The sequence below is a fragment of the Pipra filicauda genome, unplaced genomic scaffold (assembly GCF_003945595.2).
Source record: "Pipra filicauda isolate LSUMZ 115617 unplaced genomic scaffold, ASM394559v2 scaffold55_size4083901_pilon, whole genome shotgun sequence".
NCBI classification, from domain to species: Eukaryota; Metazoa; Chordata; class Aves; order Passeriformes; family Pipridae; genus Pipra; species Pipra filicauda.
In genome coordinates this window covers 1,006,950-1,019,795 of record NW_024104709.1, presented here as the reverse complement: position 1 = coordinate 1,019,795, position 12,846 = coordinate 1,006,950, and the positions used below count along the sequence as shown (strand labels likewise).

The following is a 12,846-nucleotide window of genomic DNA, read 5'->3' as shown; positions in this document are numbered from 1 at the left end:
AGTTGGGTCAGCAGTTTTGGATTTTGCACAAGTGTCTAGAATGTCTAGTCCTCCTGTAAATTATGTACTGCTGTAAAGGTATTTAGGCTTTGGTAAAATTGCTCTCTCTGTTATTAAGTATTCTCACTTTCATGGACAAAATGGCAGTCACCAAATGTGAGAAGACGTATCCCATGACATGTGCTTTTTCTCCATGGTACATTAATGACAATTCTGTTCACTCTATTTTGGAGAACATTAGTTTTCAAAATAAAATGTCAATATGTTCAGTTTTATTGGCACATTTATGGCAGCAAAATTCTTCCAGCAAATTTCTCCACAGAATTAAGTTTCTGGCTATCAGACATGCACAGGCAGTCAAGATCAGATTGCAGCAGCTCCTGGTTTTACTTCTGGCTCCACAGTTCTTTGTCAGACCATATCTCCAGCGATATTTGCTACCTCTTACACATTTTCACAGCAAATATGCTGGAAGTGAAACTGTTTCTTGCTGCACCTGAAGGATAACTGCCACAGTAGCTAATTCCTAGACTCCTCTGGGATTTTTCAGTGATGTCACAACTCTTACACTCATTACTACAATTTTTGTCTTCTCAGAATGAAATAAAAACCTTTTTAATATGAGAGGGTGAGACAGTAGGGAAGGGTGACTGTCACATCATACTTGGGAAAAGATGCAGATATATGGGGTATAAGGATTCTGTGTTGTCTGTGGTACTGCAAGTTCCTTTTGCCAACCAAGACACAGCTGCTTGCAAAGACTGAGCTCTAAACTACCATATTTGGATATATACAAGGACATAATTTGACCAATATATTACATACTAAAAGAACATAAAGCATTGCTCACTATCCGCCAACCCACCAACTGCAGAATGGGAGGGAAGAGAGAAAAATACTGGGCTTTTATAGTTACTGGATTTACTTCATAGATTTATTTTTCTTCCCAAGGGAAAAAGTATGTTGTAACAATTTTATAGATAGAAAATGTGTTCAACTCTCCATTGAAAACAGGGGCATTTTTTTAGTGGGGTAATTATACTGTAAGCTCCTTTACGTAACATGGAAAGTGTTCCAGAAGAAGTATAAGGATTCACGACTTGGAAAAGAAGAAAGCTTATTCATATGAGCACTATTCAGCCTGTGTTAGGGTGGTCAGGGAAGTTGTGGACCACTTGTTCAAAATTAAACAGTATAGAAAGAGAAATAAACAGAGAGGACATTGCTCCCATACTGAAGAAATCTCCTCAACTTTGCTGTATGAAAGTGCAAAACTGAGAAGCATTTTGTCCCCATGAAGAAAACAGAATCCCGTGCAGGTGTCTTTCCTGATTGCTGTTGCACACTCAGTCATCACACTGACAAATTTCAGATGTTAGTACTGGAGAAACTGCTTATTCTTTGAGGAAGAATATACATATATTCTTGGAATATTCATCCAAGTGTTTATACTACATTCAGAATAATGTTAAATTGTTTCTCTTAGGAAGACAACTGGATTACAATGGACATGGGCTTTTCTGACATATTGCGATTTTGTCATGAAGAAGGTACAAAAAAATTTACTTGCATCTCACTATCTCACATCTCATACACCCCTTTATGCATAAGCAAGCCAGGAGTCCCTAGACTGCATTTTACCATCCCTTGCAAGGAAAAACTGCTTTCCTGTCAGCTGATGGGCTTTTCAGCACAGTTCAGCTCTTGACTGATGCCTTTGTCTGCCCTGTCACTGATGCTGAAGAAATGTGTCAAACTTCAGTGAGATCTACAAAAGTCTACATACCAAGTGCCTGTTTGAGAGTGTCTTGTTACTACCTCAGTGAATTGTGCTATTAATCTGAGCTACTGCAGTACTGCTCAACAGTATGCTAATTTGACATTGTCTCAAGCATTTCTGTACTAACAGCCATCTCTTGGCTCTCTGTCCTCCCCTTTTGGCAATTGAGTGACTTTTACTGACTAGTGGAGCTATTACTTATGCAGTTAACTATTACTAGGAAATTATTTACCATGCCAGCTCTTCAGCTGGTGTAAATAGACATTAATTTCCCTAAGACTGGCAAAGTTGCATTTGTTTACCGAAGCTGAGGATATGGCCCATCCATCTGCTGTTGGTGTGTTGCAGTAGGTCACAATCAGAAAATCAGTATTTGTGTGGGCAGCCAACTTGCTATGGATAACAGAACACACTTTGCAAAACTCATTTTGAAACTTGTTTGTTCTTACATAACACTGAGCTGTCACAGAAAAGCTGTTCTATTCCCAATCTACTTCCTTCCCAAAACTCATTGACATCTGCCATGAGGATGAGTTGTAATTTCAATGTGTGTGTGCGCTGATGTCCTATTGTCCACTTGCTTTTATAACTTGAAAAGCAAGTGGTACATTATAATACCTTTACCAAGCCCATTTTCTGTATCCATTTCCAGGTTAAATGTCACTATGATCTTTGTCTGTAACAACCTTCTGAAACTAACATAATTGCACAACTGTGGGCAATAAGCAGAATGCAGTTTTAATTTGTCCTAGAAGCATGTGGCCAGCTCTCCCAGCATCCACGGCCAAAATCAAGATGTCAGGTGAAAGTTACACATTTGGAGTAATGAAGCCAAATTCATTGGCCTCAGTCTAGATGCTTAACAAAAAGCCTTAACACAGACCTTCTGAACCAATATATATGAAACATTAAAATACAAGTCACTGGTGAAGGTCTCCGACACTTTTATTCACACTGGGGAATAGTCTTCTTTTTCAAAATAAAAGGATTTCCAAGACTATTTAATGGTGCTATCCATGAACAGAAGGCACTATCCAACATGGCACAGAGGTAATATTTTTGCTTTCATAAAAATACATTACCTCTAGGTATATATACACAAAGGGCTCTCTGACTATGTCTGTGGACCTTTCCTCTCTTCCTCATTAAACACAGCTGAGGGCAACATTGCATCTTTAAATTCCAATTGTAAGTCATCTTACCCCTACAGTGATAATTAAACATTAAAATATTAAAGAGGAATAAAGAAATAAATCATTTGAATAATCTGACTGCAAATAATTTTTATGATCCACTTGATTTTACAACTTCTTACAACACAGCAAGAGTTGCTATTTTCAAATAGAGAAACCTTTCAGAAAATTTGCTTCCACTTGCAGAAGAAAACCAATGCTCCTAGAATTATTACTACATTCATTTTGTCAGCATGAAAGGACCTCAGTAGAAAGAGATATTGTCAGCTCCTCTGTGATGTTACCTTTTTAATTTTAAGAACTGCACACAAATTTTGCTGTCATAATCAGGCCTACTTTTGTCTTATCATTCCTGGGAGTTACTATCTTAATTATTATAAAATATATGACGTGTAATAAATATTTTTAAAATTTAAATAAAGGAAGATGTGCTTGTGACTGAAGACAGAACTGCCAAGCCTCCCTGCTCTGTGATTTTAAGGCAGCCAGCCAATCCGCAGAACATAAGTGTGCTACAATAATGTAAATGCTCAATGCAGTACTAGTGTTCAGTTTAAGGTGTGCAACTTCTACAAAAAGAAAGCCTACTGAGAGAATGCAATTGGAAACTAAAGAAGTGGAATGAACAGTGAGACGCATATGGGGTCTGGCAGCGATCATCCTAATGCCCTCCATTTAACGTCATGCAACTTCTAATTAATGCTTTAAATAAACACCAATCAGAAGCTATTTGCACCCTTCTAGGAGAAAAAGCAGGAGTTTTAGGCTTTTTAAAACCTTTAAAACCACTGTTATGTGTCTAAGGAAGGGAAAGAAATATCAAGGAACTGGAACAAAAGGTAGCCATTTGCAACGTCAGTTCATTCCTGGAAGTTCGTTCCAGAGACTGGACAAACTCTGAGAAGTTCTACTTTCTGTACAAACTCCTCCCTACCACTGGTCATTTCAATGGGCCAGAGGTCTGGCCTGGTGTTGTTTCTATCTCAGCTAAGTTCCCTGTCATGCTGTCTTTAGGTTCCTATGTCCTCTGCAGGTATGCTGACCTGAAGGACATGCATCCTGCTTTCAAATCTGCCGGCATAAATTGGTAGAGGCAGGAACTGTTAGGCCTAAAATCTTTGCATGGGAAAAGTTTTTCTAACACATTTCCTGTCATGTGTCAGAATAAAATAATTTTGATTCAAAGAAAAATAAATTAGTTAAAAAAACATACAAGAGAACCCTGTAGCCTGTATCCTGCAGTTCCCCCATCCTTTCCCTTCTCATGGAGGACTTGATTCCTTTGGGAAGTGTCATTCTAATCCTTATAGGACATTTCCTTCTAACATCTATAAAGGGATGAAATGCTTTGGTTTTACTTACTTCGTACATAACTGGCATTAAAACCTTTCTTTTGGATACTGAAGTCACTTTTAAATGACACAATCATTTCATTCCCAGTAGAGTTATAGGATAATCCTTTGGCAGTGATGCCACAAAGGTTCATTGGGCTTTCTCCATTGTCTAATGTCAGTGAATCATAAATGCAGCCTGGAGCTTCTTCAATGTCAAAATCAATAAATGTTAGCTGTATGATAAATCCATGAGGTGCTCGGATGATCCACTTGCATGCTTGGCTGTTGGGATAGTCACTGGGGAAGCACGGGGAAGTGAAAACTCCAGAGGGGTCAGTCAGCACGATCCTACAGTCGTAGCATCCATGAGCTGACAATAAAAACAGAGAAGGCTGGAGGTCAGGCAGAAAGGTAACTTAAAAGGCAAGTAATCATCAACACAATAAGTAAATGTATTTCTATACAGAAAAATGTAAACAGAGATGGGAGAAAGAAAGGCAGGAAAAGGCCTCACTTCTAGTGGGCAAAATGCTGGAGGAATAGTACAGGAAAAGAGTATTTTATATAAGAAATCTTACAGCAAAGAAATATAAATTATACTGCTAAATATTAATTTGTGCACATGATATATATTTGCCATTAATATTGGCCTGATAAAGGCAAAGCGAATGCAGTCTTTTTGAATTCAGAAAGGCAAATTCTGAAACTGCTACTTCAAGAAAGATGACTGGTATAATTTCATTTTTTGACTGCTGGTCTGATGCTGACTGGTGGCTGTCCCAGCAGCTCTATGCCATGCCACTGTTTCCAGAGAAGTGTCCCCAGAAAGGAGCAGCATGAGATGGGTTGAAGAGCAGCAGAAGTGGCAGTTCCTGAAGGTTAGTCATCTGCATTTCCAGCTAATGCATTCCACATCACTCAGAAGAGTAGCAGTAAGCTACTGGTTTTTGAATCAACAGTAAATTACTGTGTTCTTCCCATGCTGAATCAGCTCCATTGACATATTTGTGGCAGTCAGGCTTTAAGAAATTCTTATTGTATTCCTCATACTCCTTTGCTCACCTGCTGTGCTCATCCACGAGAACTGCGAGCCCAGTTAGCCCCCAGGGTTGCGTTTCTTGTTTCGTTTACACTTGCTCATTTATCATATATTTACTTAGCATAATATATGATATAATTACCATAAACTTCCTGCTGCTAAAATCTGTAACAATTTGTCAAAGCATTACTGAATAAACTAGGTGGGAACTGAATATCACCAACAGATAACCTAAGAAAGTATTTGTCACATTTATGCTGAATTACTTTGCTAATATTCCATCAGGCCACAATTCTGAGTCAAGTACTACAAGTACGGAAAAAATAGGACTACCTAGGATCTGATATTTTTCAATCACATTTAAATGCTGTTTGGCCTAAGCAAATGGACCCTGACCCTGTAAAGCGACATGTCAAAAAAAGCAGTTTACATCCGCAGGTAGAATTGTTACACTTTTTATAATTTTTATTTGCAAAACACAAATCATATGACTGCAAAGAGGTAAAGAGACTGTTCGTTATTTGGGCTCTCAGAGCCAAATGCAGGCTGGTTACATTAGAAAAGCTCAATGGGATCCTTCTTTGTTTAAATGAGAAAAAAGGATTGTCTGAAATATTTGCAGGTAACTTTGGGAAGAAGTAGTGCTCCTGGCATTGGAAAACTTGATCTGTGTAGTATAAAGAGAAGCCTATCCACGCTGATTTTCTCTGCAAATCTTTACAGTTAGAGGACTATTCTAACCTGCACTGCAACCCTGGTGTTCCATTTATTAACCAGAGAGGGAATATTTACTTATTGGTATGGTGACTCTAAATCCTGCAGTTGTACAAACAGACGATGGCTTAATTGCCATCATAGATTTTGCACAGATAGGTATAGCTTTTAGAGAACCACCCTAGACTGAAAGGAGGAAGAAGGACAGGAAAAGCATGCTCTATGCCACAAGCCACTGCAGGCAGTCTGCTAGTCCAGGGCTAGTGAGCCTTTACAGGGCAGAGCAGCTGTAAGACAGTTCTGTTTGGATCTGCCTCCCACTGGAAGGCTCACTGATTCGAGCTCCTGCCTTCCTTATTGCTAGGATGAGAGCTCACAGGGGCTGAGAATTTGGCAGCATGCCTCACTCACTCTCCTACTCATTCCTGCCAGAGAAACAAATGACACAGTCATGGGCAGTTGAGAGCTTTCCCTGAGCGCTCAGATGGACTTGGAGTCAGGGACTACTCTGTTAAGTGATGTAAATACAAATAGGAACATGGGTATTAATGTACGCTCATTCGTTCTTAGACACCTAATGTAATTTTAAGGCATTATAAAACATTGCTGAACCACATAAAATATGCTACTTGTCAGTAAAACTGTTGTTCCCTTATTAGTAGAATATTGCATTCAACCTGAGACTGGAAAAGTCAAATTTGTCCATCAGAAAGAATACTGATGTTCCTTGTCTTTATTAATTCTATTGATTGTCAACAGCCAAAACAGGACTCATCTTTCTATTCATCTCTCCCTTGAGTATGTATCATTGTTTCGAGGCTGCATAAAAAAAAAAAAGTCAGCACACGTAAGAAAAAATACTTTTATCCCTGCTGTCACTGCAAATATTAAAACATAAATGTTGTTTCTGGTATTTTTTTTAATAATTTAATTTTCGCAGTAATGTGTTCTCATTTTATTACATCCATACAGTTTTGTTGGTTTTACATCAAAAAAACCAGCCCCTAAATTTAGGTAGGAAAATAAGTGCTCAAAACTTTGCATACACAGAAGAAACAGATTTGGTAAGCAAAATAGTTTACTTTTTTTGAAGTGGGTTGGCTCCATTTTGGCATAGTAGCTATTCTGTCCATGACTGCAATTTGAAGGAGAAATATCCTGTTTTCATGCAAATGTCCACAGTAGTAAGTAAAAAGAAAAGAAAACAAACAACAAAACTATATATAAACAGAATGGTTTTGAATGGAACTTTTTGCACAGCTTCTCATGAGACAGTTATTTTTCTATAAACATCACCTATTTTACTCATTAAAGAGAAAAACTGCTGTGGCAACCTTAGGCTGTCAGCCAAAGCTGACAGATATTTTGCAATCCCATTGGCCCAGAGCAGTTCTGAACTACGGAGACTGAATACTTGTTGCAATACACACCACAAATATTTCCACAAGCAATCCAAGATATTTATTGATTTTAATGTGAACAAATTTAGGTATGATATTCCTGGTCAGAAACCCCACATAAGCAGAATCTGCTGACCTGTAATTTTTACCACTTTAGACCACAGGAAATTCACTCTCTAAATATATTTTATACAAATATATTTATACAACGCCTTTCTCTTCCCCCCCCCCATATTCTTCCCCAAACCAAAATGAGCACTTCTTTAGATAGTGAAATCAAGCACTTAATTTCAACATTTTGTAAACTCAAAGTTACACTTTCTTTTCCCTGCATCATACTCATACTTCCTATAATAAAAGAATAATTAAGCTTTTAGTGTGACACTTCAACACTATGCTAAAAAGGGAAATGAATAAATTCTTCTGGAGTACCCTAGAGCTTTCACCAAAGTTATCAAAGCAATTCACAAATGTTAATTGACTTCAGAAGGGGAATTAACTATAGTGGAAATGGCATGGAGATAATGGGACAAAAATGGCAAAACTTTCCACAGATTTTGGGTTCCTCAAAGAAGAAATGAGACTTGATTTTTCTTAACTACTTGGTATTTGTACAGGGTTTTATATGTCCAAAACACACTATCAATGACTTGAAACTGCAGCTGGGAGAGCACTCTGCCAATCTGGCCCACTGCAGAAAATAAAAAAATGAGTATTTAATGGCCAATGGAAAATTTTGGTCACAGCAATTTGGCTATCTTTGATAGGAACTTGTCAGTAAAGGCAGGAATACAATCCCATTCTCGTTGTTGCCGACGTTCCTAACCATGAAAACATTCCCCCCTCTTCTATGAATCTCCTGCCAATTTTACATATATACCTTTTAGTTTCTATAAAGGGGAAAGTATCTTATACTATTCTGAATCATCTGAAGACTGCCCTAAAACTAAGGGGCTAAGTGAAACAGTATGTGATGCATTAAAGATTGCACCGTACCAACAGATGCGTACACGCAAACTTCATACCCTGTGAAAAAAAATTAATTGACCATCTTGTTCTGTCTACTGATTGTGTCTCTTTATAGGACTCTTTATAGAGTCCTAGCACACAATTCCACCACTGGAACTCATGAAGACACCTGTAAGCACTGAAATGCACAATCTGAAAGCAACTTTCATAAGCCAGTTGTGGGCAGCTGAAGCAACAATCAGACAGAGCTACAATACTTAACTGCAGATTTGGGAAGGAAACATTCTTTATATAACCTTATCACATTTGTTCATACTTCTCTTTTTTTAAAATTTTTTCTTAAATGACTAACACATTCCAGTACTTGCCTCCAAAATCTGTCATATTTTCCTGTAGCTTCCCACATTTCTCTACTTCTTTCCATTATCATCCTTTCCCCCCAAACCTATCTTTTACCCTATTATGCTCTGCACTTCTTTATCAGGCATGAGTTTTGACTTCTACCTCTCCACCTGCTTTCATTTCTGCACTTATCCAAGCTTGGAGAAGTGCTGGACAACAAGTTTCGTTTGGCTGAGAATTTTCAGAAGAGCGCAAAAGTGATCCAGCTTGGGACACTGTCTATTTCAGCCCTAAAGACTTAACTTTTGTGAAGGTTAGGATCAAAAGAAAACAGTGTCTCTGGGGAAAAAAGTCTGCATTTGCAAATTGTGCATTATCCAGTTTGTTTTCAAACTAATTGACACCTTGCATTGGGTCTTTCTTTTTCCAGCCGTGGGATGCAGCATTTTCCACCTGACAGAAGCATAAATGACTACATATGTGTAGGCAGTGGCACAGGACACCAATGATAGCCCGTGCGGATTGAATTAACACTACTGGTATTTTTTTTTAATACTTTAAAAGGTTCCTTCATAAAACAGAATGCTGCTGGATTTCATTTTGGCATGAAAATTAAATTTACTTCTCTCTGTAGATGATATAATTTTCATATGAAAATATCCTAAAATAAATCTATGTCGCTCTGGAATTGAATTTTCAGAAAAAAACCCAAAACATTTCATGCTAACTCTAGTCATATTAAAGTGGACAACAAAATCTCCCCTGCCTGACAGAATTAGGCCAATCCTAAACCACAGAAAATCTTACCTAGAGTACCCAGCACTTTAGGCATAAAAAGCAGTAAAGAATTAACTATAATTTGCTTTCATGTTGACGTGGGAGACCTTTTAAGCACTTTACATGCATTTGAAAAGGCAGCACTTTTTTTGTGATGGTGATTTGAATTAAGTAGGAGAGAAGCACAGCCAGGTGACATGACAGAGACACTTTTAAGTGTGCGGTGATGGCCAAAATAGAAAAACTTTACAATCATTTGCTGCAACAGCATGAAAAAAAAAAATCTATTTTGATGAACATTAGGTGGAAAAAAAATTTGCTTTGAATAAGCAATTAATTGTCAGGGGTTTTTTTCTATTTCAAGGATATCATAACACAAATATGGCCAAACATTAGGTTAGATGTATTTATGACTGCAAATAGATGGGTGAATGAGGTCAGAACGGGCACACCTGCAGACAAGCAAGAGGAAGGGCCAAACCACCAAGATGTGGGTGGCCTGGAATGGCTACAGAACAAACAAACCCGTGTTATTCCAAAAAGACACAAACACCAAACTCAGAACAGCTATCACATGGCAAGGCTTCCACAGTAGCTTATCTTCACTTTAAAAATCATTTTGATGTAAAGGGGATCTGTAGATCTACAAAAATATCTATATTCAAAGTGTGAGCATATTATTTGCAAAGAAATGTCCCATCATTCACTCTGAACATAAAGTAATGCTCTGTTCTGCTTACTCACTTGTAAGTTAGTTATGAGATATGACATAGACAATTTTCATGCATAATATGAAGCCTAGCACTCTTCTGGAGCCTCTGCAGACCAAACCATGTACTCTGCTCTCTGTGCACTTTTTGAGTTCAGTCTGAGAAAGTGCAAATGAGGAGATGTGACAGGTTTACTTTTGCTTCTATATTTGCTATCCAAATTGTAGAAGCTGTTTAAGCTCCCAAAAATATTATGCTACAGTACGCTGATAAAAATTACCATATACATACATAATTTAATGTTAGCATGTATTGTAATCCTCAAAGCAAACAGACAATTCTAATTCTATTTAAACATCCAGATTTAAAAAATAAAATAAAGGATTATCTCTGCAATAAATAGAAGGAAAGTAAGACTCTCATCCTGATGTGTACAAAAGTTTGTCCCTACACATACAATGTTACAGGGCTGAGGTCTACTGTTTGGAAGCATGGCTGTGTCCCCTGATTTGTAATCATCACATGGCACAATTTCTACTTCAGCATTTCTACTAGGTGTGCACAGCTCTAAATTCACAAAAGTTTTGAGCAAACCCTAAAATCTCACAGATACGATTTGAATTTAAGCATAGACTCAAAATTCGGCAACTGTTTAAAGTCCTCTCCTGCACAATGGTGCCTTTGAGTCCTGTATTTGAAGCTTTACAGCCCTGTCTTCAGCCTTGCAGCCCCCTCAAGGCCAAACGGGAGGACGTGACTCCGTAACTGTTGCCGTCTGAAAACCACAGGGGAGGCACTGCATGGATCTGAGCAGGGAATAAGACTGTGCCATCCTATCTACTTCTGATCACTTTATTTTCTTTTTAGTGAAAGAAGTAATAACTGGACCAACATAGGCAAACATCCATTCAGGGAGTGAGATCCACTCTCGAACACACATATGATGAGTATGGAAAGCCGGTAACCATGTGAATAAATAATGCTGATTGAATTTGGGGGGAGACAGAGGTCGATCTTTTATACCAAACTGTAATGAAATAGTTCCTTCCAGACTTTAAATTTCCTTTCCAAATTACTTTCCACCTCAAGACCAGGAAATGCAAAGTTTAATATGTAGAATTCCTAACAGGATAAACATTACAAGTTTCTCTGTGAAATCACCGGCATAGACTCATCAGTAATATAACCAGCATAATTTATAAAATAAAATTTTATAAGCTTTATATGAGTAAAACTTTACATTATTCTCCTGCAACACATAATCAAGCATATTTTTCACAGCATAAGTACAATAAAGTTGTAACTAGGAAGAATCTTCTGCATCTGTGTTATTCTTTATTTGCAAATGTGACTTTTTTTGTTGATTGGTAAGAAAACACTATTTTAAGCGCTATTAAAAACTCAGTCCAGACTCTCATTCTGCATCATTCCCATTGCATCATCTTCATAGTACTTCTTGTACCCAGCAAGAATTTAAAGCCTCCATATTCCTGACTGGAAATAGCACATAACCCTGGCAGAGTCTTTTATAATTCAATGAAAGACAAGATTGTGCTCTCACAAAATAATTCAACAATTGGGATTTGGCCACTGAATCCAGGAGACAAAGGGAGTACTATGCCTTGGCCAGTCCTATCAGCTTGCTTCACATCATCTCTTGCTGACACATTATGTCCTGCAACATATGCTTTAAACCGATGAACCAGTTGGTGCACCTAAGAATAATGAAATGGTAGGAAAAAAAAAATCTCCTCACAGGCTAATATAGAGACTTATATGAAAGTGTAACTGTTGTCTATGAAATAACTTATTATTCCTGCTTTCTGTTGCTCTAGCCCTTATTACTTATCAGTTAATTAACAAATTAAATTTGTCATCACATGTAATTAGAACTGATTATTTTCTCTCTTTTGTAGGACAAGAACAAAGCAATTAATGAAATTGTATGTGGCAAATTGAAAACTGATAAAAGACAATATTTTCTCTTATGTTACACTGTAACCCCATGGAACTCGGACCTGAAAAGTATCAAAGCAGGGAATGTAAAATGCAGAAAGTGAACAGACATTTTTCCAAGCATCTAATAGGACCTCTGAATCCCTCCAGATATAAAATAATTGATAAGGAATTGTAAAATAACTGTAAGGAATTGTAAACCTTCTGACTTATGTCTGAAATTAATCTTAACCAACTGATCAGGAACAGTATTAATAGTGCCACCTTGCTTGTGGACACATTCCCAGTCTCTGGAACTCAACTGCCCGTATGGCTGTAGAACAAGGCTCTGGCACTACTTAGGCCAGTCCAGACAGCTCTTCTACAAACACTTCCTGGGTACAGCTGAGCAGCCAGCACAGGTTGGAGGCCATTCCCAACATGCAGCCTCGATACAGCTACCCTAGTTTTATAATGTGTGCACCTGAGGCACAGCATGAGCTGGCCTCTGAGGCAGAGAACAGCCCTGGGCATATCTCATCTACTGGAGTAGAATTGGCCATTGCAGGTGTGGAGAACGGGAAGAAGTCATGTGAGGCAGAGACAAGGCTCGGTCTTGTGTATCTTATGTAGCAGCAAACAGAGCAGTTGTC

At 38.0% G+C, this 12,846-nt stretch overlaps 1 protein-coding gene across 3 annotated transcripts in view; it reads right to left on the bottom strand.

Annotated features, from left to right (window-relative positions):
* The window catches only part of ADGRG6 (adhesion G protein-coupled receptor G6), a 108,769-nt gene that overhangs the window by 63,012 nt on the left and 32,911 nt on the right, over positions 1-12,846 (bottom strand). For all 3 annotated transcript variants that reach the window (XM_027751498.2, XM_027751502.2, XM_027751504.2), the window contains exon 3: positions 4,336-4,677. In XM_027751498.2, the coding sequence (XP_027607299.1) occupies positions 4,336-4,677 (342 nt within the window). The remainder of the gene's footprint in view (positions 1-4,335; positions 4,678-12,846) is intronic.